The sequence below is a fragment of the Aquarana catesbeiana genome, linkage group LG03 (assembly GCF_042186555.1).
Source record: "Aquarana catesbeiana isolate 2022-GZ linkage group LG03, ASM4218655v1, whole genome shotgun sequence".
Lineage (NCBI taxonomy): Eukaryota > Metazoa > Chordata > Amphibia > Anura > Ranidae > Aquarana > Aquarana catesbeiana.
The window spans coordinates 12,786,569-12,811,438 of NC_133326.1; the positions used below are offsets into that span (position 1 = coordinate 12,786,569).

Sequence of the window (24,870 nt, forward strand, 5' to 3'; positions counted from 1 at the left end):
CAGGGTCCGCCATTTGACACAGCATGCACCAGTCCGTGACGTCACAAGGGGACAGAACCACCAGGTGACGTAGCCAGGTGGCCCCACTCCTTACCTAAATAAGATCTGTTTTTTTTTTTTGGGTGCGGCGGGCGGCGTGATTGACGATGATTTACATTAGGGGCACATTGTTTTTTTTTAATAAAGGAATTGTGAAAATCTGTCTGTGTTTTATTACATTTTGACACTTTTTTGGTGAATGAGTAGGGGTACCATGTACCCCATACTCATTCCCATGGGAGGGAGGGATTTGGGGGCTTCCAGATTCTGATAAGCACCCTGCCTACAGATCCCGACAACCACCAGCCACAGTTGTGGGGATGGGGACAAGGTGCTTTGGCTCTGCCCCCCCACACCAAAGCACCTACCCCCCCTGTTGAGGGCATGTGGCCTGGTATGGTTCAGGAGGAGGTGCCTTAGCTTGCCCCCTCACTTTCCTGACCTGCCGGTTCTGAATGCTTGGATAAGGGTCTGGTATAGGTTTTGGGGGGGGGAGCCCACGCCCTTTTTTTTTTTATTTTGACGTGGGGTTCCCCTTAAAATCCATACCAGACCTGAAGGGCCTGGCATGGACTGGGGGGGCATTTTTTTTTTTTACATTTAGCTGTCAGTGGGTAACCCGCTGACAGCTGATGAGTCATCCATTGCTAAGGACGAGGCGGCCGGCTTCCTGGCCCGCTGCTTAGCAACCAGCTATTTGTCAAAAACCAGCGTGGAGGTCCCCATGCTACTTTTTTGATAAATACCGCAAGTGATACCGCCAGCAAAACCCTGGTGGTAAATATTGCATGTGTTTTTACTCTCTGGTACGTTTGTGAATTGGACTTAAAGGGGTTATAAAGTCAGAAAGTTTTTTTTTATCTTAATGCATTCTATGTATTAAGATAAATAGCCTTCTGTGTGCAGCAGCCCCCCTACCTGAGCCCCATCTCTTTCCGGGGATGTCCACAAGTGTCTCGGCTGAGACTCTATCCGATTGGCTGAGACACAGCAACAGCGCCATTGGCCCCCGCTGCTGTCAATCAAAGTCAGTTAGCCAATCAGGAAAGAGAGGGGGCAGAACCACAGCTCCGTGGTTGAATAGACAGATGGAGCTGCAGCTTGGCTTGGGTGCCCCCATAGGAAGCTGCTTTCTGTGGGGGCATTTAACAGGAGGGAGGGGCCAGGATCACAGAAGAGGGACCCAAAAAGAGGAGGATCCAGGCTGCCCTGTGCAAATCCACTGCACAGACTAGGTCAGTATAACATGTCTTTTTTTTTTTTTTTTTTTTATAAAAATAACAGAGACTTTACAATCACTTTAAGAGCTTTTTAAACAATAGTTACCGGCGATTTTCTTTTTTTGCGGTAAATACCACATAATCGTTTTTTTTGTTTTTCTCTATGAATTGGACTTAATTTATCGCATGCAATAATTTATGCAAATTAGTCACTTGACCACGTTATCGCATGCAGTAAACGTTAGTGAATTGACCCCTTTGTCTCTTATATAGGAAAACAAAAAAATGAGTAGCGATTAAATACCACCAAAAGCAAGCTCCATCTGTCTCGAAAAATGCTAAAAATGGAGTATGGGTACAGTGTTGCATGACCGCGCAATTGTCATTCAAAACGTGACTGTGCTGAAATCTGAAAATTGGCCTGGGCAGGAAGGGGGTAAAAGTGTCTGGTATTGAAGTGATTTAAAAAAAATGAGGATTGTATCAGTTCAAAGATCATATTCAATTATCTAGATTCCTACAATAAGATTTTTCTGGCCCAGTCAGAAAAATTTCAAATAAATCATCGATTTTGCTCGAAAGTGATTGATGACACATTATTTTTCTTTACAATAATTCATAGATCAAATGATATTATCCAATTCTGTGAATAATAGTATTCAGATTGTTACTTATATAACTTCCATAAGGTTACCTGCAGCCCCTTGGATCTTTCTGTGCAGCTCTTGGGGCCCCTATAGTCTAATCTGTGTTTCTTTATTGCCCTGTTATAGCAGTGATTTATAGCAGCCTCGTGTAATGTCTCCAGTCCCCAACAGTCTCCTGCAGCATGTTCGCAGTCTCTGACCATCTCTTGTATCATGTCTGCAGTCTCTGACCATCTCTTGTATCATGTCTGCAGTCTCTGACCATCTCTTGTATCATGTCTGCAGTCTCTGACCATCTCTTGTATCATGTCTGCAGTCTCTGACCATCTCTTGTATCATGTCTGCAGTCTCTGACCATCTCTGGTATCATGTCTGCAGTCTCTGACCATCTCTTGTATCGTGTCTGCAGTCTCTGACCATCTCTTGTATCGTGTCTGCAGTCTCTGACCATCTCTTGTATCACGTCTGCAGTCTCTGACCATCTCTTGTATCACGTCTGCAGTCTCTGACCATCTCTTGTATCACGTCTACAGTCTCTGACCATCTCTTGTATCGTGTCTGCAGTCTCTGACCATCTCTTGTATCACGTCTGCAGTCTCTGACCATCTCTTGTATCATGTCTACAGTCTCTGACCATCTCTTGTATCACGTCTGCAGTCTCTGACCATCTCTTGTATCATGTTTGCAGTCTCTGATCATCTCCTGTATCATGTCTGCAGTCTCTGACCATCTCTTGTATCATGTCTGCAGTCTCTGACCATCTCTTGTATCATGTCTGTAGTCTCTGACCATCTCTTGTATCATGTTTTTAGTCTCTGACCGTCTTCTGCATCATGTCTGCAGTCTCTGACCATCTCTTGTATCATGTCTGCAGTCTCTGACCATCTCCTGTATCATGTCTGCAGTCTCTGACCATCTCTTGTATCGTGTCTGCAGTCTCTGACCATCTCTTGTATCGTGTCTGCAGTCTCTGACCATCTCTTGTATCGTGTCTGCAGTCTCTGACCATCTCTTGTATCATTGTCTGCAGTCTCTGACCATCTCTTGTATCATGTCTGCAGTCTCTGACCATCTCTTGTATCATGTCTGCAGTCTCTGACCATCTCCTGTATAATCATGCCTATAGTCTTTGACTATATACTGTAGTGTGTCTGCTGTCTCTGATAATGTATATTTACCAAATTTTATGTATGGTGATGTTGCCTCACTTGAGGCCCCCCGATATCGAGTAAGTTAACTAAAGGGTTAATGCCCAATGAGCTGCCAGTAAGACGCAAGGTTCAGATCTACACCGTGCATGCGACTTTCACCAGTAAAAGGCGAGTCTTGCTTGTCAGCAGTGTAGAAGGTACAGCGTTTTTTTTTTTTTTCGTTTTTTTTTGACGTTTCAATAAGTGGAACACAGCATTTCAAATCCATCCAACTTTACTGAAACAATTATTGAAATTCCTACCTTGAGGCCATGTATGTTCCGCTTCCCGGGAGGCTTGCAGGCTGCAACAGTAATAGACTAAATTGTAGATCACATCGGGGCCATTTACAATTCCTCCCCCCCTTCCCCCTCCCTTTTTTTTTTTCCTTTGAAATGAATCGTTTAAAAAGAAATGAGAGTGACACCAAAATTAGCAGCGAGGAATGATTGAAGAGAGGCTCTCCGAGCAGAGAGAGGAGTCCCAGAAGACGGGATCCTTTCTGTGAAAATCGCACACCCTCCTGACACCGGCTCATCTAAATTCTAATTTCTGCTTAAAAAGACATAATACAAACACACACAACACACACAGCAAGCTAAACCTGATTGTGTACTGCCCTTAATTCCACATTGTGGAGCAGGTGCTGCGATCCTGGGAATTCCGGGCAATAGGAAGGAACTGACTATTCATATTAATATCCGGGATGTTCTCCACGTGCCCCTCCCCCCCTCCCCCGTCAGCACCGGGCCCCTCTTATTAAATGTTCCTAATATCTTTTTTCCCCACAAAGGTCAGTCTGGGCTCATTGCGGGCCACATACAGGAGCCTGGCATGCGCCATTTCTATCCAAGCAGACGGTACGCAGGTATAAATAATAGTGACCCCAGACGGCAAAATGTATGCCGAAATATTCCCGACTAGAATAGGAAATCCGCAGATTCAATCTCAACCACCAAAAAATCTAGTTAACTCCTTCTCTGCCAAGCCAGATAGCAAAAAGGCAGAGCGTTCCAAGTCCGTTTACACCTAGGCACGTACGTGTATCTTTATTTTTATTTTTTTCTTGTTAATGTGTCAACGCGCGCCTACCCTGTTTCCCCCGAAAATAAGACCTAGCCTGATTGTTGGTGATGGCTACAATATAAGCCCTACCCCCCAAATAAGCCCTAGTTAAAGTCCTTGTAGGTCTTATTTTCAGGGTAGGGCTTATTTTCAGGGAAACAGGGTAGGGCTTATTTGGGAGGTAGGGCTTATATTGCAGCCATCACCGACAATCACGCTAGGTCTTATTTTCGGGGAAACAGGGTATTAAAAAATATGTTACCCCCAACATTTCACATTCCTAATAAAAAAAAAGGGGGAAAATAATTATTCGATCCCCTGCAGATTTTGTAAGCTTGCCCACTTAACAAAAGAAATGAGGGTCTATAATTGTTATCATAGGTTTATTTTAAAGTGGTTGTAAAGCCTTAAAGAGGAACAAAGAGGAACCCCCTAAGGGCGGGACTTTACTACCACATAAACAGACAATATTAGAAAAATATCAAGTATTTATAGAGAAAACGCATATAGCAGTAAGAAGGGTTTGAATCCCAACCACGACACTACCTGCCTGGAGTTTGCATGTTCTCCCTGTGCCTGCGTGGGTTTCCTCCGGGTACTCCGTTTTCCTCCCACACTCCAAAGACATGCTGGGAGGTTAAATCGGATCCTGTCTATATTGGCCCTAGTATGTATGAATGTGAGTTAGGGACCTTCGAGTGTAAGCTCCTTGAGGGTAGGGATTGATGTGTATGTACAATGTATATGTAAAGCACTGCGTAAATTGATGGCGCTATATAAGTACCTGAAATAAATAAAAAAAAAAAATTATATATATATATATATATATATATATATATATATATATATATATATATATAGAATATTGCACATAAATGTGGATGGATATATACAAAAAATGCAAAGAAAAGATATATCTTCCTGAACCCAACGCATTTCAGAGATGAATGCTGTCTCCTTCATCAGGGGGTTTTCACAGGAAATGTATCATCTATAGAATTCCAATGCAAGATGATCAGTAATATTTAAACCCTAATGACTGAATAAACATAAAGAAAATACTGAGGGTATTCAAAATTTACATCCTGGTCACTTGCATATACATCAGAACATCCACATTGATTAACCGCTTCCCGACCGCCTCACGCAGATATACTGCGGCAGAATGGCATGTACAGGCGGATTAACGTACCTGTACGTTGCCCTTTAAGAGGTGGCTTGTGGGCGCGCGCGCCAGCCACGGCACGTGCCCGCCAGGAGCTCCGTGACCACGAGTCCCACGGACCCGATGTCCACGGGAATACCCGCGATCGTCTCATGGTGAGGAAGAACGGGGAGATGCTAATGTAAACAAGCATCTCCCCGTTCTGCCTAGTGACACTGTCACTGATCTCTGCTCCCTGTGATCGGGAGCGGAGATCAGTGTAGTGTCACACACAGCCCCTCCCCCCCACAGTTAGAAACACTTAAACCCTACAGCGCCACCTAGAGGTTAACCCCTTCACTGCCAGTGACATTTTTAGAGTAATCAATGCAATTTTTTAGCATTGATCACTGTATTAATGCCAATGGTCCCAAAAATGTGTCAAAATTGTCCCATCTGTCCGCTATAATGTCGCAGTCATGATAAAAATCGCTGATCGCCGCCATTACTAGTAAAACAAAAATTATTAATAAAAAGGCCATAAAACTATTCCCTATTTTGTAGACGCTATAACTTTTGCGCAAACCAATCAATAAATACTTATTGCGATTTTTTTTTACCAAAAATATGTAGAAGAATACAATCGGCCTAAACTGAGGAAAAAAAATTTTTTTTATATATTTTTTGGGTATATTTATAATAGCAAAAAAAGTAAAAAAAAATTGTTACTCTATTTTGTTTATAGTGCAAAAAAAAAAAAACGCAGAGGTGATTAAATACCACCAAAAGAAAGCTTTATTTGTGGGGAAAAAAAGGACGTCAATTTTGTTTGGGAGCCACGTCGCACAACCGCGCAATTGTCAGTTAAAGCGATGCAGTGCCGAATCCCAAAAAGTGCTCTGGTCTTTGGCCAGCGAAATGGTCCGGGGCTTAAGTGGTTAAAAAATGTTTTTTAATCAATGTGGATGTTCTAATGTATATGCAAATGATCAGGATGTAAGTTTTGAATACCCTCAGTATTTTGAATATGTTTATTCAGTTATACTTGTTAGGGTTTAAATTTTACTGATCATCTTGCATTGGAATTCTATAGATGATACATTTCCTGTGAAAACCCCCTGATGAAGGAGACAGCATTCATCTCTGAAACGCATTGGGTTCAGGAAGATATGTCTTTTCTTTGCACTTTTTGTATATATATATACATCCACGTTTATGTGCAATATTCTATTACTGATCATCTTGTATTTGAATTCTATAGATATTACATTTCCTGTGAAAACCCTTGATGAAGGAGGCGGCATTTATCTCTGAAACGCGTTGGGTTCAGGAAGATATATCTTTTCTTTGCATACCTTGTATATATACATCCACGTTTATGTGCAATATTCTATATGTGTTTGTCAATAAATACTTGATATTTTTCAAATATTGTCTGTTTATGTGGTAGTTGCCGGTAAAGTCCCACCCTTAGGGGGTTCCTCTTTGTTCCTTGATACATTTGGGATGTGGCACACCTTTTTGAGTTCTCCTCATCAGAAACCTTTTTTCATTAAAGCCTTAAAGAGGTTGTACACCTCAGGGGGGGGGGGGGGAACAAAAAAACAAAACTCTGCAAGACAAAGGCATAATGAGCTAGCTTGCATCACATACTAGCTCATTATGAAATACACACCTTAGAACGATGCCCTGGATCGGCACTGGCCCTCCGAGTACAGCGCAGACATCTTCCACCGGAGTTACGTCCGGGGTTTACGGCTCCGGCGCTGTGACTGGCCAGAGCCGCAATGACGAAACATGCACGTGAGAGCCGCTGGGCACGTCACGCTGCTGAAGAAACCAGCACCAGCGGCCTGTTTCTTCTGTGTGCATGCGCCGATAGCGTCGGCAGCAGCGAATATACTGAATATCTCTTAAACTGTGCAAGTTTAGGAGATATTCAAGGTACCTAACAGGTAAGTCTTGTTATAGGCTTACCTGTAGGCGTATTGAAATACTGTCTATGTATGTGAGATCTTTCTGGCAGGAGCTGTCAGAAAAATCCAGTTAATAGATGCTCACTTTGGCATGTAATTAGGCGAGTTTACATACACATAACATTTAGCGGCATATGTACATGAGAATATTAATTTTTTTACACCTGTGTGCATGGGGCCTTAAAGTGATATTAAAAAAAAAAAAAAAAAAAAAAAAGAAACCTTTAACAACTAACATGTTATACTCACCTGCTCTGTGTAATGCTTTTGCACAGAGCAGCCCAAATCCTCCTCTTCTCAGGTCGCCCCGCCAGTGCACTTGGCTCCTCTCACTTGACCAGTGCCTCCAATAGCAAGCCGCTTTTTATGGGGGCACTGGAGCGTGCTTGCTCCCGAGCCCAGCTCTATGCATCCACAAGACACAGAGCCGCAGCTTGGCTCCGCCCCCCTGCTCTCTCCTCACTGGCTGACGGGCTGTGATTGACAGTAGTGGGAGCCAATGGCTCCCGTTGCTGTGTCTCAGCCAATGAGGAGAGAGAGAGAGAGAGAGAGAGAGAGAGAGAGAGAGAGAGAGAGAGAGAGAGAGAGAGAGAGAGAGAGAGAGAGAGAGAGAGAGAGACCCAGGACAGGCAAGGCTCCCCTGCACATCGCTGGATCGAGATTGGGCTCAAGTGAGTATTGGGGGGGCTGTGGGGGGAGCAAGATGAGCTGCTGTGTGAGCCAGTGGGGACGTGTTTCGGCAGATTAACCACGCCTCCTTCATCAGGCTAAGCAACAATGATGTTGTGAGTATTTGTCCTGCTTCTGTTGTCACATGAACGTTGACTATTGATTACAATAAAGGCTTTTATCAGGGTGCGGCTGTCCAGAATCCAGTTCTTCAATTTTGCTCGTGCTGAGCCTGCACCTGGCTTCCACTTTGAGGGGGGCGTTTTCTTCAGTACACCACCTGGAGCGGTTCACCCTTTTTTTTTTTCTTTTGGCTCACACAGCGGTTGGACTAACAGCTCCTCCCACTACTCCAGCTGGACACATTGTCTTCGGGTGGACATCCGATTTCTGGATATACCATCACAGTCACACAGGGCAGCCTGACGCCGGTCTCCCTGCACGGACTCCAGGCTCATCTTGCTCCCCACCACAGCCGGCTATCTTCTCCACCAAGGACTACCTGTCACGGCTGGGCTCAGCCCTTCCTTCTCTGAGCTGGCCGCTCAGCTGTCGGCTAATTGCCAGCTCCCATCTCTCTCCACAGTTACTCAGCTGTTGATGATATCCTGCTCGCCAGTCCTGCCTACTTAAGCCATTCAGCCCAGTGGATCTCTGCCTTCGCTTTGGTCAACATCACAAGAGACTATCTCCTGCGTTCCTGTTTAAAGACTTGCTTTGCTGACATCTCTTCTGGCTCCAGATCCTGCTTGCTGTTCCACTACATTGATCCCTGACTTCTGGCTTGGCTGACTATCCGTTCCGGTTACTGAACTTTGGCTATGTTTTGACTACGTTTGTTCTTTTTACTTTTATTATTAAACAAGTGTGATTTAACTGTACTTCTGTCTCGGTCTGATTTCATGGTTTCAGGTTACACAGCTCATTACGATCCATTGGGGAAGTCACCCTCTCCCCCCCCCCCCCCCCCCTCACCCACTTGTGAGTTCTATTTGTATTTTATGGTATTTTACAAAATAAATTGTGCTACACTATGCCGGTTTGGTGCTTTCTTCTCCTCCCTTCCTATTTTACAGAGTGTGGATTTCCAGCGCACTAATGAAAGCAGCCTTGCCAGCACTACAGTGTCAGCCATTTTCTACTAATTGACATTTTTATTCCTATACCTCCGCGAAGAAGTATCTTTCAATATCTCTTTTTAACCTGATATATGACATTTTATCACTATAGGATGGGCACAGTGTCAGCGCTGTAGTGTTTTTAGGTTATGTCTTTAAGTGTGTATTATTGCAAAAAAGTGCACAGACGTGAATGGCCTCATTGGAATCAAAGTATTTTGCAAAAGGTACATAAAAGTGCAGGGGTGTGATCGGCACCTTAGACCCCTTTCACACTGGAGGCGTTTTTTAGGCGCTTTTGGGCTAAAAATAGCGTCTGTAGAGCGCCTGTAAAAATGGCTCCCCTGCATCCCCAGTGTGAAATCCCGAGTGCTTTCACACTGGGGACGGTTCGCTCGCAGGACGTTAGAAAAAGTCCTGCTAGGAGCATCAGTCAGGCGGTGGTGTATACACCGCTTCTCCACCACTCCTGCCCATTGAAATGAATGGGCACCGCTGCCGAAGCACTTGCAGAGAGATTCGGCAGCGGCGCTACACGGGTGCATTTAACCCTTTATTCGGCCGTATCAGGGGTTATAAACCCCCCGCTAGCGGCCAAATAGCGCCGCTAAGACGACAGTATAGCGCCGCTAAAAGTAGCAGCGCTTTACCGTCAACGCCCGCCCGCCCCAGTGTGAAAGCAGCCTAACAGTAGCATTCTTAATACTTTTGTGGATACACAAGGGAAAGAGATCAGCATAATGCAAATAACATTAATGTGTGTTGATGTAAATAAAAACCTTCTTTCTATGTAAAGTTACAAGTCTGTATAAGAGGAAGCATTTATTTGCTCATTTCATGTGAAGGTTCCCTTTGGTTGTGCCTTGCTAATGCCCTTATTTGTCTGCAAATCTACCAATCGGAGCCTGAGACTGAGAATAGTAAACTATTTGAGAGCCTCATGATGGATGCCGATCTGTTGGATTAGGGAGGAGTCCTGGACATCCTGTTGGTGCAATGGACCTGGTCATCAGAGGTATCTCATCTCTTGATTAATATTTTGGAGCGTCAGGGGATTTAGCGGCCTCTACAGCATTGGACTATTCTGTCAGGTCATCCAATCTGGATTCAGTTGAATAATGCCACGGCAGCTGAATACATTAACCATCAGGGAGAAATCAGAAGCCTCATGCAGCAGCAAGGGAAGTAGATCAGATCCTGCCCCTGGGTGGAACTTCATGTTCCAGACTTGTCTGCCATTTACTTACCAGGCATGGGCAATTGCCATGTAGAGAGAGAGAGAGAGAGTATCACCACTCCAGGTGGGTCAGATCAAAGTAAAAGGCATCTCCTTCAGTCTAGAAGTCCAGGTGCTGGCAATGCTGTAGCAGTTAGACATCAAAGAAATCCTGGACAGCCGCACTCCAAAAATATTTGCCTTTATTCAATAAAGTGTCATCCAAAATACAGGCCACAGCAGAGTGGAACAAAGCTTACGCGTTTCTCACAACACAGAGTGCTTAGTCATAGCATAGTGACTAAGCACTCTGTGTAGTGCGAAACGCGTAAGCTTTGTTCCACTCTGCTGTGACCTGTATTTTGGATGACACTTTATTGAATAAAGGCAAATATTTTTGGAGTGCGGCTGTCCAGGATTTCTTTGATGTCTAACTATGGGCAATTGCCATGCAGACTTCCTAAGCCAGCTCCATCTGGACCCAGAGGAGAGGTCCCTACACCTGGAGATGCTGCAAGTCTATCACAGGTGGGGGGCGCAGGATGTGGCCCTCCTTTCCTCCTGAATTTAACAACAAACTGGGCAGGTTTTCCCCCCACATTAAGGGATCCTCTAGCACAGTGGTCCCCAACCTTTTTGGCACCGGGGTCTGGCTGCGTGGAAGAAAATTGTGCCAAGGACCGGGGGGGGAGGTCAGGCGGGGGGGGTAAATGATTTTTTGCAGGCAATGGCTAGTGTTAGCGCTTCAATCTCCATGGCATCATACTTGATAAGGTGTCAGGGTGATTGAAGCGCATTATTTCTATTATTACATTGTAGTAATAAATTAAATAGTTAAACTCACCATAATGCAGACTCAGTGGGAGCCCTGAGCGTGTCACTTGCCACTGTCGCCTGCCACCAGACGCGGAATGTCACTTGCCACGCTGCCTGCCACAAGATGTGGATTGTCCCTTGCCACGCCACCTGCCACCAGATGCGGAATGTCACTTGCCACGCCACCTGCCACCAGATGCAGAATGTCACTTGCCACGCCACCTGACAAGGTGCCCGTCACCAGATGCGGAATGTCACTTGCCACGCTGCCTGCCACCGAATGCGGAATGTCACTTGCCACCCCACCTGCCACGTTGCCTGTCACCATATGTGGAATGTCACTTGCCACGCCACCTGCCACGTTGCCTGTCACCAGATGTGGAATGTCACCTGCCACTCTGCCTGTCACCAGATGTGGAAGGTCACTTGCCATGCGCTTCATTGCCTGTCACCAGATGCAGAATGTCACTTGCCACGCTGCCTGCCACCACTGCATTTTTGGCAGCACTGGTCCATTAAGCACAGAGGCAGGCCTCTGTGAAGTGTTGGGTTCCAAATGAAGGCATGAGAACAGTGAATGCGGGACGGGCAGTGAGAGATTACGTCTTCTCTCTGCTTCCAGTCGCACCTCCGATACTGACAGGACACCGGCTGTGAGGGCGAAAGAGTGGCAATGTGGGGGGCGGAGAGAGATGATGTCATCTCTGATTGCCCGCTCGCTTCTTCCATCCACCCGTCTCTCATATGCCGGCCGCTCGGCTGTCTCATGCCGCCCGGCTCTTTCATGCCGCCCGCCTGTACCCACGGCCCGGCTGCAGAAAGGCCACAGCCAGGTAGTGGGCCGCGGCCCGAAGGTGGACGACCCCTGCTCTAGCAGAACCAGTGGATGCTCTGATGGCTTCATGGTATCAGAACACCCTGATATATGCATTTCCTCCCCTGAAACTTCATCCTTGGTTGCTTAACAGGATCAAGATGGAGGGAATTTCAGTGATACTCATTGCTACAGAATAGCATGTGGTACTTCAACATTGTAGGACTCCCAGTGGATCCTCAGTGGGCTCCACCTTATCCTTCAGAATTTATCATCCGGCTTCACAGTTGTTGGCATTAACAGCATGACTCTTGAAACCCAGATTCTGAGGGACATGGGTATTTCCAAGTCTTTGATTCTCGTGATGTCAAGAGCTTGAAAGTCTAGTTCTCACAAGGTCTATCATTGGATATGGAAAGCATATTTAACTTGTGTGAGTGTTGAGGCTTTCACCCTGTGGGAGGAACCCCCTCTGTCCTACAGCTGGGTCTGAACCATGATTTGGCTCTAAGCACTATCAAAGATCAGGTTCTGCTCTTAAACTGGCCACAGGTGGATTGAAAATTGGCTGGCTCAGCAGCGACTGGCCAAATTTCGAACCACTGATGGCCGTTACCATTCGAGAGGAGTCAATCTAATCATCAACTCCTCTCAAACGGGACTGTTGGTATATTTTGTTCATCACCGCTGCAGCCAAATCGGAGGAGTCCCAGATGTCAGAATACAATAGCACAGCGGGGAAGATTCCTCCATCAAACTCTCTTATGTGGGTGGGGGAATCCCCTTGAAACTTTCACATTTTGTCATGTTACAACCAAAAACGTAAATGTATTTTGTTGGGATTTTATGTCATAGACCGACACAGAATGGCACATAATTGTGAAGTGGAAGGAAAATTATATATGGTTTTCAATTTGTTTTTTCAAACAGGTGAAAAGTGGGGGGGGGGGCATTTGTATTCAGCCCCCTTTACTCTGATACCCCTAACTAAAATCTAGTGGAACCAATTGCCTTCAGAAGTCTAACTAGTAAATAGAGTCCACCTGTGTGTAATTTAATCTCAGTATAAATACAGCTTTTCTATGAAGCCCTCAGAGGTTTGTTAGAGAACCTTAGTGAACAAACAGCATCATGAAGGCCAAGGAACACACCAGACAGGTCAGGGATAAAGTTGTGGAGAAGTTTAAAGCAGGGTTAGGTTATAAAAAAATATCCCACGCTTTGAACATCTCACGGAGCTCTGTTCAATCCATCATCCGAAAATGGAAAGAGTATGGCACAACTGCAAACCTACCAAGACATGGCCGTCCACCTAAACTGACAGGCTGGGCAAGGAGAGCACTCATCAGAGAAGAGGTCCATGGTAACTCTGGAGGAGCTGTAGAGATCCACAGCTCAGGTGGGAGAATCCGTCGACAGAACAACTATTAGTCGTGTTCTCCACAAATCTGGTCTTTATGGAAGAGTGGCAAGAAGAAAGACATTGTTGAAATAAAGCCATAAAAAGTCCAGTTTGCGAGAAGCCATGTGGGGGACACTGTGTTTAGCAAGACAAAGTGTCAGTGACAACTGCCAAGTAACTTTCACAGCATGCTGGGAAATTTGTCATCTAGTTTTTGTTCATTCACTTCATTCATCCTTTAACTCAGGGGTCTCCAAATTTTCTAAACAAAGGGCCAGTTAACTGTCCTTCAGACTTTAGGGGGGCTGGACTAGGGTTAGTGGAGTAGAAAATGTCCTAGTGTCCAGTGGGAGTAAACAATGCCCTTTCTTTGGTGTCAGTGGGAGGACTAGTGCCTCATCGTTGATGTCTGTGGAAGGAATAGTGCCTCATCGTTGATGTCCGTGGAAGGAACTGTGCCCCATCGTTGGTGTCAATGGAAGGAACTGTGCCCCATCGTTGGTGTCAATGGAAGGAATTGTGCCCCATCGTTGGTGTCAATGGAAGGAATTGTGCCCCATCGTTGGTGTCAATGGAAGGAATTCTGCCCCATCGTTGGTGTCAGTGACAGGAATTATGCCCCATTATTGGTGTCAGTGGATAGAATGCCACAAGGGCCGGATAAAGGTAAGTAAAGGGCCACAGTTCGGAGACTTCTGCTTTAACTGAACATGGTGTCAAATCAAACTTCAAGGGGTTGATTTACCAAAACGGGAGCTTCCAGGTTTTTTTGGTCAAAGCTTAGTTGAACAAGCTAAAGTTAGAAGCGGATTGACTACCATGCACAACTGCACCAGATTTTGCACTCTCCAGTTTTAATAAATCAACCCCCATGTGTCAGGAGAACCTACAGAAGTTTAGGTGACTTGGGAGGACAGACCGTTCTTGTAACCAGACCACTGCCCAACTCTATTTTATTTTTTTAATGGAGGCCTACTATATTATGTAATAGGAAACTAAGGAAAAACACATTGATAATAATCTACGGGAGCAAAAATCTGAACGAACACCAACCATATCTTTGCTATAAAGACAGTAGGATGTCTTCTTAGATCTGCCACCTATCCCAGCCATACAAAACAAGAAGTGGTGACCAAGCTTCTGGGACACGTGATAAGGCAGCAGTAAGTTTCGCGATAAAGGAGCTCAGATCGGCTCTAGAATTCCACAACATGTTCTGCCTGTCAATGCAACATGACAAATAAAGATGATTACTATGAATATAAACACGCTCACAGGTCTTGGCTCACACAGAGCAGGCTGCTCCCTTTCCACGTCCCCTGCACGCCACAAATTGTTGTTAAAGTCACTGTCAATTTTGATTGATTGTCTTGAAGTAAAGAATTACATTTTTGCCCCCCTGCTCTGTCTCGGTGGAATGCATATTTAACCCCTGCTGTGTCAGCGGAGAGTGCGCTGTGCCCCAGCTATTAACAATCGTCACGCACTCTATAATTACTGCACACATCAATAAGCCTTTGTGCAACGCAGCAAGATGTGAAGTAATGTTTCAGCGTGGGCGGGCATGCAGCAGGGAACAGGTGCAAGACGTCCTGATTTTGTAGCTGTGGAATGCGTGTGTAAACGTTTGTCAGGCGTGATGCTGGTGTACATGCAAATGCACTTTATGAATAAGCAGGATGGGTGAGAGCCGGGGGTACCTGTGTAGGCAAGGTGCCATGCTTCTTAAGCACCGGTATGCCACAGTCTAATGGCTAATATATGGGCTTAATGGCCATGGTATAGTAGATGGTAAAGTAGATATGGAATGATATACACAAGACACCATCTTGACATTCAGTGGACTTTTAAGGGACTGATCACAAAAGCAAAAAAAAACTAGCAAAATTCCATAAAAGTTTGTATTTTGTTTATACATCAGTTATAAAACATTTTAAACATAAAAGCAACGGCTGATACATTTTTACAAACAATCACCAAATCTACGTCTATTCTCTATATTTCCACATCAAATATCAAATTCTCCAACTGTTTTGTACCTAATGCACATGTGGGAGAAGCCCAGCACGTTTCAAAAAATCTTTATCAGGGGCTGGAGTGAAGACCTATAAATGGATGGTGTCTAATGTTTGGCCCAATTATTTGGGCATGGTGAGGGAATGCTCTCGAAATGACCAGTCACGTCAGATGGGACCCTGGACCAAACAATTAAACATACAGGCCTAGCTTCCCATACTTTTTGGTTCACCTTTGGTTCTTGTGTGCACCTTGCTCCTCCCATGTCCACCCAGGCACCTTCAGGTCTACAATTGAGACTTTTTAGCTTCTGATGAAGCCGGTTATAACCGGCCAAACAGGTCAGGATTCTTTGTTGAAATAAGAAGATCTAGCCCGGCTGCCGCACAACTCACACGACCTGAGTGGTTAGCAGGTAAAAGCAGCCTCAGTTTGATTTATCCAAGCCATGTCCCCAACATGTTTCGCCCGACCCCTGGAGCTTAATCATGGAGGTGCGGGCCAGGTGAGGTGTGCGGCGGCCAGGCTATTTCTTCCTATTTCTACAGCGTGCTTTGGGTCTGGATAAACCTTTCCCCAGCCTGCACCCTCACTAGTCAGCGCCATCCAATTCATCAGAATGTCAGGGCTGGGCTCAGCCCTTCCTTCTCTGAGCTGGCCGCTCAGCTGTCGGCTAATTGCCAGCTCCTATCTCGCCACAGTGACTCACCTGTTGATGATAGCCTGCTCGTCAGTCCTGCCTACTTAAACCGTCCAGTCCAGATGATCTCTGCCTTCGCCTTGGTCACATCTCTAGAGATGTTCTCCTGTGTTCCTGTTAAAGACTTGCTTGGCTGACATTCCTTCTGGCTCCAGATCCTGCTTGCTGTTCTACTACGCTCATCTCTGGCTCCCTGACGTTTTGGCTTGTCTGACTATCTGTTCCGGTTCCTGAACTCTAGCTATGTTTTGAGTACGTTTACTCTGTTTACCTTTTTTTATTATTATACAAGTGAGAATTAACTGTACTTCTGTCTCAGTCCGATTCATGGTTTCTGAGAGTAGGCGAAGGCCATGAATTCAGAAGATCCAGTCAATCCACTTGTTGGTAATAATTTTTCCAGATTGGATGAGCAGGATCACAGCATGGATCAGCTTGCCATGGTGTTACAAACACTCCTGAGTCGCACAGCTCACCTGGAATCTCCCACGGTGGCTGCTCCGGTACAACCTGTGTTGCAGTCCATCTCTGCTGCTGCTCTCTGCGCAGGCACTCGCCTCGAGTATTAGCTCTATAAGAGGTATGTCTGGTTCCGCTTCCCCAGCGATGTGGGGGTGATCCAGTCCAATGCAGAGGGTTTCTCAACCAGGTTGAGATATACTTTGAGATGCTGCCCCCAGGCGTTCCCCACGGACAGAAGAAAAGTAGGTTTTGTGATATCTTTGCTTTCTGAGAGAGCCTTGGCCTGGGCAAACCCTCTATGGGAGACACAAAAACCTGTTGTCTTGAGTTACCCTGAGTTTGTGGCTACATTTAAAAGGGTATTTAACATTTCCACACGCTCTGCTTCTGCTGCCAAGTGCCTCATGTCCATCAGAGTACAAGAACTTTTGCTGATTACGCCATTGAATTCCGTACTCTGGCAGCAGAGGTTGCTTGGAACAATGAGGTCCTTGTGGCTGCTTTTTCTCATGGTTTCTCGGATACCATCAAGGATGAGATAGCAGCCCAAGATATGCCCACTGAGCTGGAGAAGTTGATCACGTTTGCCATCCTCATTGACTCCAGACTCAGAAAAAGACTCTCTTTTAAGGAGCGCTTGCGGAAGCCTCCTGTATATTTATCTCCAAACTTTGCAGTCCCACCCTTGCCTCCCTCACCTCCCATGCCTCCTCGGTCAGTGAAGATGAACCCATGCACTTGGGCTTCACACGTCTTTTTGTTACAGTTATGTGTGATGGTTTAACTCAACTATATCCTCATATTTTCCAAGTCCTTGGAGAGCTACCACACAGATGTCTGTCGTGTGCTTCAGAAACTAAGAGAGAACAATCTCTATTATAAACTGAAGAAGTGCGAGTTCCATTGTGAACAGATTAAATTCCTGGGTTATGTCATTTCCACTGCTGGTTTTTCAATGGACCCAGAGAAACTTTCAGCAGTCCTACAGTGGTCCCAACCTGTGGGTTTACGTCCTGTGCAGCGTTTTCTTGGCTTTGCCAACCATTATCGGAAGTTCATTCGTAACTTCTCGTCTCTTGTCAAGCCCCTAACTGATATGACCAGAAAGGACAGTAACCCACGGTGTTGGTCTCCGGAGTCCATTAAGGCCTTTGAGAGTCTCAAGGCTGCCTTTGTTTCTGCTCCTGTGTTGGCACATCCTGATCCTACATTACCTTTTATCCTTGAGGTTGATGCTTCTGAGACTGGAGTTGGCACCCTTCTGTCTCAACGGCTTACCTTTGAGAGCGTTATGCATCCTTGTGGCTACTTTTCCAAGAAATTGTCACCTACGGAGTGCAATTACGAGATTGGTGACAGAGAGCTACTAGCAATCATTTTAGCCCTGAAAGAATGGAGACATCTCCCCAAAGGTACCACTATGTCGGTTCTCATTTTTACTGACCATAAGAATCTCACATTCTTCTCTGAGGCTAAACGTCTCTCTCCCAGAAGGGCGCGATGGGCTCTTTTCTTGTCTAGTTTCAATTATATTGTCTCATTTTTACCTGGTACTAAAAATGTAAGGGCTGACACTTGGTCAGAACAATTTCCTCCACTTCCAAGATGGAGTCGGTTCCGGTTCCTGCGATTCCTCCTGATCATATTCTGGCTACGGTTCGCACCAGTCTCACTTCTCCTTTGGGTGACAAAATTCTTGCTGCTCAGGTTCATACTCCACCTGAGAAACCTTGTGACCGCTGCTTTGTCCAAGAGAGTCTCCGTACTGCCATGCTCCAGACTTACCATTCTCCCAAGGCTGATGGCCACCCTGGGAAGAATCAACTCTTTTGGGTCATTTCCCAACAATTCTGGTGGCCTAGTCTACATGCTGATGTAACTGCCTTCGTAGCTGCCTGTTCCGTGTGTGCTCAGAGTAATGCCGCGTACACACGGTCGGACTTTCCGGCATACTTGGTCCGGCGGACCAGAGTGTGCCGGACAATCCGCCCGTGTGTGGGCGCCGGCGGACTTTTTCCCAAAAGCCCGCCGGACCTAGATTTGAAGAAAGTTTTAAATCTTTCCGCCGGACTCAGTTTCGGGCGGAAAGTCCGCTCGTGTGTGTGCTGGTCCAACGGAAAGCCCGCTCGTGTGTATGCTGGTCCGACGGACCAGATACAACACGAGGGCAGGGTATTGCATCTCGCGCTCGCTGCAATAGGAAAAACAAATTTTCCTATTGCGGCGAGCGCGGGGCATACCAGGCCCTTAGGTCTGGTATGGATTATAAAGGGAACCCCCTACGCCGAAAAAACGGCGTGGGGTCCCCCCTAAAATCCATACCAGACCCCGATCCGAGCACGCAGCCTGGCCGGTCAGGAAAGGGGGAGGGGACGAGCGAGCGCCCCCCCCCCCCCCGAACCGTACCAGGCCACATGCCCTCAACATGGGGGTGGGTGCTTTGGGGGAGGGGGGCCGCCCTGCGGGCCCCCCCCCACCCCAAAGCACCTTGTCCCCATGTTGATGAGGACAAGGGCCTCTTCCCAACAACCCTGGCCGTTGGTTGTCGGGGTCTGCGGGCGGGGGCTTATCGGAATCTGGGAGCCCCCTTTAATAAGGGGGCCCCCAGATCCCGGCCCCCCACCCTATGTGAATGAGTATGGGGTACATGGTACCCCTACCCATTCACCTAGGGAAAAAGTGTAAGTAATAAAACACACTACACAGGTTTTTAAAATATTTTATTAAACAGCTCCGGGGGGGGATCTTCCTCCGGCTTCGGGGGTCTTCTTCCGGCTTCGGGGGTCCCTCCGCTTCATCTTCTCCCGGCGTCCGGTTGGTTCTTCTCCGCTCTCTTCTCTCCAGTTCTTCGGCCGGCTCCTCTGCTGTCTTCAGGTAGCTCTCTTGCCAGCAGAGGTCCGGACTTCTTGTCTTCTTCTCTTCTCCAGATGTTGACACGACGCTCTCTCCGGCTGGACTGCTCTCCGAGGGCTGCGTTGTGACTTATATAGGCGGAGACCCCGCCCCCTTTTGATGTCACAGTCCCTGGGCATGCTGGGACTGTGACGTTTTAGGGGGCGTGGTCAACATCACCCAGTGACCACGCCCCCTAAAACGTCACAGTCCCAGCATGCCCAGGGACTGTGACATCAAAAGGGGGCGGGGTCTCCGCCTATATAAGTCACAACGCAGCCCTCGGAGAGCAGTCCAGCCGGAGAGAGCGTCGTGTCAACATCTGGAGAAGAGAAGAAGACAAGAAGTCCGGACCTCTGCTGGCAAGAGAGCTACCTGAAGACAGCAGAGGAGCCGGCCGAAGAACTGGAGAGAAGAGAGCGGAGAAGAACCAACCGGACGCCGGGAGAAGATGAAGCGGAGGGACCCCCGAAGCCGGAGGAAGATCCCCCCCCCGGAGCTGTTTAATAAAATATTTTAAAAACCTGTGTAGTGTGTTTTATTACTTACACTTTTTCCCTAGGTGAATGGGTAGGGGTACCATGTACCCCATACTCATTCACATAGGGTGGGGGGCCGGGATCTGGGGGATTCCCAGATTCCGATAAGACGTTTTTTCGAAAAAACGGCGTGGGGTCCCCCCTAAAATCCATACCAGACCTAAGGGCCTGGTATGCCCCGCGACGGGGCTCGCAAGGTGTCAATCTCGCCGATAAAAGCGGCAAGATTGACATCCTTTTCTAGTCCCGTCGCACCTGAGTCACGTTCAAAATGAACGGACTTGTCCGTGTGTGGGCAAGTCCGTTCATTCTGAAAGTCCGCCGGAACTCCGGCGAAAGTCCGTCGGAAAGACGGGCGGACTTAGCCCGCCGGAAAGTCCAGGCGTGTGTGGGCAAGTCCGTCCGTTTTAAAGTCCGGCGCACCTGGCGGACAAAGTCCGTCGGAAAGTGTGCCGGACCAAGTAGGATAGAAAGTCCGACCGTGTGTACGCGGCATAAGACTCCACGACACCTTCCAGTGGGCCTCCTACAACCCATACCCAATGGAGAGAGGCCCTGGACCTACCAGTCTATGGATTTTATTGTGGAGTTACCCAACTCCCAGGGCCACGCAGTTATCCTTATGGTGGTTTTCAGGTTCTCGAAAATGTCTCATTGTATTCCACTTAAGAAGTTGCCCACTTCTAAGGAACTGGCTTCCATTTGCTCGAGAGATCTTTCGCTTACATGGGCTACCCAAGGTGATTGTCTTGGACGGGGTAGTCAGTTTGTGTCTGGTTCTGGCAAGCCTTTTATGCACAGTTGGGAATTCAGCTTGCTTTCTCCTCTGCATATCACCCACAGTCTAATGGGGCCACAGAACGAGCCAATCAGTCCTTGGAGCAATTTCTACATTGCTATATTTCTGACCATAACAACTGGTCAGACCTTCTACCGTGGGCAGAGTTTGCTCACAATAGTGCCTTGAAATCTGCTTCCCGATTGTCCCCGTTTTTGGAGAGCTATGGTTTCCAACCTTCCATGTTGCCTGACTCATTTGTTCCGCAGAGTATTCCTGCATTAGAGGAGAATCTCTGTGGTCTTTGTTTCACTTGGGCACAAGTCCAGGAGGCATTGCGACATGCTAATGATAGGTACAGATTCCATGCTGACCGCAGACACCTGCCTGCGCCTTCCTACCAGGTTGGGGACAGGGTCTGGCTGTCATCTCCCAACCTCCGTCTTCGTGTTCCCTCGCTGAAGTTCGCACCTCGGTTTATTGACCCTTTCCATATTGTTCGCAGGATTAACCCAGTGGCCTACGCATTAGACTGTCCTAATATGCGTATCTCAAATGTATTTCATGTCTCCTTATTAAAACCTTTGGTCTGTAACCGCTTTACCACCTCGGTGCCTCCTCCTCACCCTGTACAGGTTGAGAACCATGAGTCCCGTAGGTTCCATGGGCGCATACAGTACCTGGTGCATTGGAAAAGGTATGGTCCGGAGGAACGCTCTTGGGTCTCATCCTCGGACGTACATGCCCCTGTCCTCCTCCGTGATTTCCATAGACGTTTTCCCCTCAAGCCTGGTGGTCCTCCGAGGGGGAGGGGTCATTGAGGAGGGAGTACTGTGAGGGCTGGGCTCAGCCCTTCCTTCTCTGAGCTGGCCGCTCAGCTGTCGGATAATTGCCAGCTCCTTTCTCTCCACAGTGATTCACCTGTTGATGATATCCTGCTCGTCAGTCCTGCCTACTTAAGCCTCCAGCCCAGATGATCTCTGCCTTCGCCTTGGTCACAACTCTAGAGAAGCTCTCCTGTGTTCCTGTTAAAGACTTGCTTGGCTGACATTCCCTCTGGCTCCAGATCCTGCTTGCTGTTCTACTACGCTCATCTCTGGCTCCCTGACGTTTTGGCTTGTCTGACTATCCGTTCTGGTTCCTGAACTCTGGCTATGTTTTGACTCCGTTTACCTTTTTCTTATTATTATTAAACAAGTGAGATTTAACTGTACTTCTGTCTCAGTCTGATTCATGGTTTCTGACACAGACCTTGTAAGCCTGAGTGGGGCCACTAAGCATTTATCGTAGGTCAGTTGTTTTTGTTGGAATCCTGCCCCCTCCTTCTGGCATATGGACCTCTTGGAGCAGGACTGTTTGGTATACGCTTTTTCCATACTATATCTGCTGTTGGTGCGTGGACATCCCAAACAAGAATTAAGGACATACACTCTTTGCAAGATATTGGCTGTTTGCATGGACTTGTTTCAATCTATGGGAGTTTCCCTTCACTCATTGTTTCCAAGTTGGCAATATTTATCACAGTAAGCAGGAGGTTTGAGTGGAACCACCAATTGGATGAATTATCCTTCTTTGATTTTCTTTGAACGAACTCGGAGACATATATATGCTGATAAGATTTGGCGGTAATATAACTCATCCTCCACTGGACACACGTATTTATTCAGACATCTGTCGGCCACTTTGGAGGCCATTGTACAACAGGTCTAAGGCCAGTCATAGACTGTTTAAATCTCAGCCAGATCCTGTGATTCTAACCATGTATGGGCAGGCTGAATGTATAGAAGTTAATCGATTGATCAACTTGGGTACAACCAGCCTGCCGAATTTTACATGCGAGTATAGCCGCTAGCAACAATCAAGAGTTCTCCCTGCAGGTACGGCTTCCCCCACCCCACCCCCTGACCAAGAGAATAGAATGGCTCGGAGGTAGGGATTACCCTGTCAACACTGTGTTGATGGGGGAATCTAGCAAATTTCTTGCCTGCAACCCGTGGTTACAGAAAAGAAATTCGCTCCATGTATGACCTGCATAAGTCTTTTCTCATGGATGTCATTTCCTTAATATGGTCAAGTATAGGAGGCAGTGCCAGTGAAAATCTCATACAATAAGTTTGTCAATTCTAGTATTACTTTATATACAGTATATGATGTGGTCCAAGATCCATACGAAGGTCTACGGTTTTGGATTTTTAAATTATATTATATAATACATAATACATGTTTGATATAAACAGGTAACACTACATTACCAAAAGTACTGGGACGCCTGCCTTTACACGTACATGAACTTGGTATTCCAGTCTTAACTCGTAGGGTTCAATATTGAAATGGCCCCCCCCTTTGCAGCTATAACAGTCTCAACTCTTCTGGGAAGGCCATCCACAAGGTTTAGGAGTGTGCCTATTAACTGCAAAGGGTGGGCCAACTCAATATTGAACCCTACAGACTAAGACTGGGATGCCATTAAAGTTCATGTGCGTGTAAAGGCAGGCGTCCCAATACTTTTGGCAATATAGTGTAGACCCCAGAGCTGAGTGGGACAGGCTATTATTTTATAGGAGTCTAGTAGTTTTGGTTAAAACATTTTATATTGTCTGTGCATGGTGTCTAATAAAGAATATATGGCTTAAAGGCCCGTGCACACGATACGAAAATCAGATGGATAAATTCGTACGAGCGGTCTGTCGATTTTCGGATCGTTAGTACGATGCTTTCGACAGCCGATTTCGCTTTTTCGTCAGACAAAAGCTGGATGTGCAGACGATCAAATTTTTGGCGCATGTGAGCTCAACGTCCGATATTCGTTTCATTAGCACGGTTTTCATATGAAAAAAATCTTAAGAGCAAGACTACACATGCTCAGAAAAACGAAAGAACACATGCAAAACTATTGAACACATTACGTCACTTCTGACGCTGTATTCTGTCCTACGAAAAGTTTCGTATTGCAAGTAACCTCTTCACTCCCGACTTGAGACTTGCATGCCACAAAAAACGGACGTTCAGTCGTCCAAAAATCTAAGCGTGTGCACGAGGCTTTAGATTACATGAGTGGTTGTGGTGGTATAGTTTGATTTTTGGACAGAGATTTTTGGATTTTATTTTTGGGTAGAGTCTTAAACCAGGTTTTTTATCATGGAGTTGTCAGGAAAGGTGCAAACATATGCGCAGGCGCATGAATCCAAGGGACTCTGTCTGTGGCGGCGCACAGGCGCACGCACTTGTGTGCAAGTGCGCATTGGAGTCAGGTGAGCTAGTTAAATGGCACTAGTCAGTGCCGTTTGGTCTACTATGTTCCTGAGCATCTGTTCCTGTACTGATCTTCTGTTGCCAACCTCATCTGCTTCCGACTATGCCTGAGCGCCGCTTGTACCGACCCCCTGGCTTGCCTTGCTCCTTCTGCGAATCTGTCTCATGGTTACCGACCACAGCCTGACTCCCAACTATTCTTCTGCTTGCTGTCTGTACCTGATCTGACCACTAGTTGCTGACCTGGATCTGGCTCTGACCTGGATCATCTGACCTTGCCTTGGTTCTCCTTCTTGCACCTAAATCAACTGTGCCTGTCTCCAGCTCCGGTCCTTCTGCCAGCGTTCATCCAGCCAGCTATTCCTGCATATCCTAATGCACATCAGCATGTCAGCAGAAGACTCATCAGGCACTCGTGCCACTCTGTGCTCTGGCATTCCTTGTTAATTTGCCAGGGCTGTAAGAGGCCTACCTCTGCGCTTTAGACTCCATCACCAGGTACGTTACAGGAGTACATCTTCTATGACTGGGACAGTTTTTATGTATCGTCTGTCAAGTAGTGGTTTCACCATCTATTTATAGGTTTTGACTCCAGTTAACCCTGATGAAGATTCTTTGAAACGCGTTGGCTTCTCCCAGAGATTACATAAAGTCATATAAATAAAAATGCAAAGTTTATGGAATTCTACTTTGTGATCAGCGCTTTAAAAGTCGCATGAATTTCAAGATGGTGTATTGTCTACAGGGATGTCGGCACTCGAATAATTGATTGCTTTTAATATGAATAAGGTTAGTTATGGAAGGGGAAGGAGTTTACTTTGGTTTTAATGACTTTATGGTAATGCTAGCAATCAGTGTTAAAGATGATCCAGTAACAGGATAATAGCCAACATGTGAATCACTATTATGATGTTT

General features: G+C 46.5%; 1 protein-coding gene across 1 annotated transcript in view; it reads right to left on the reverse strand.

Moving 5' to 3' along the window:
• The window catches only part of MAP2K5 (mitogen-activated protein kinase kinase 5), a 252,191-nt gene that overhangs the window by 191,859 nt on the left and 35,462 nt on the right, over window positions 1-24,870 (reverse strand). Inside the window, exon 5 of the mRNA XM_073618284.1 lies at window positions 3,360-3,400. Coding sequence (XP_073474385.1) covers window positions 3,360-3,400 — 41 coding nt within the window. The remainder of the gene's footprint in view (window positions 1-3,359; window positions 3,401-24,870) is intronic.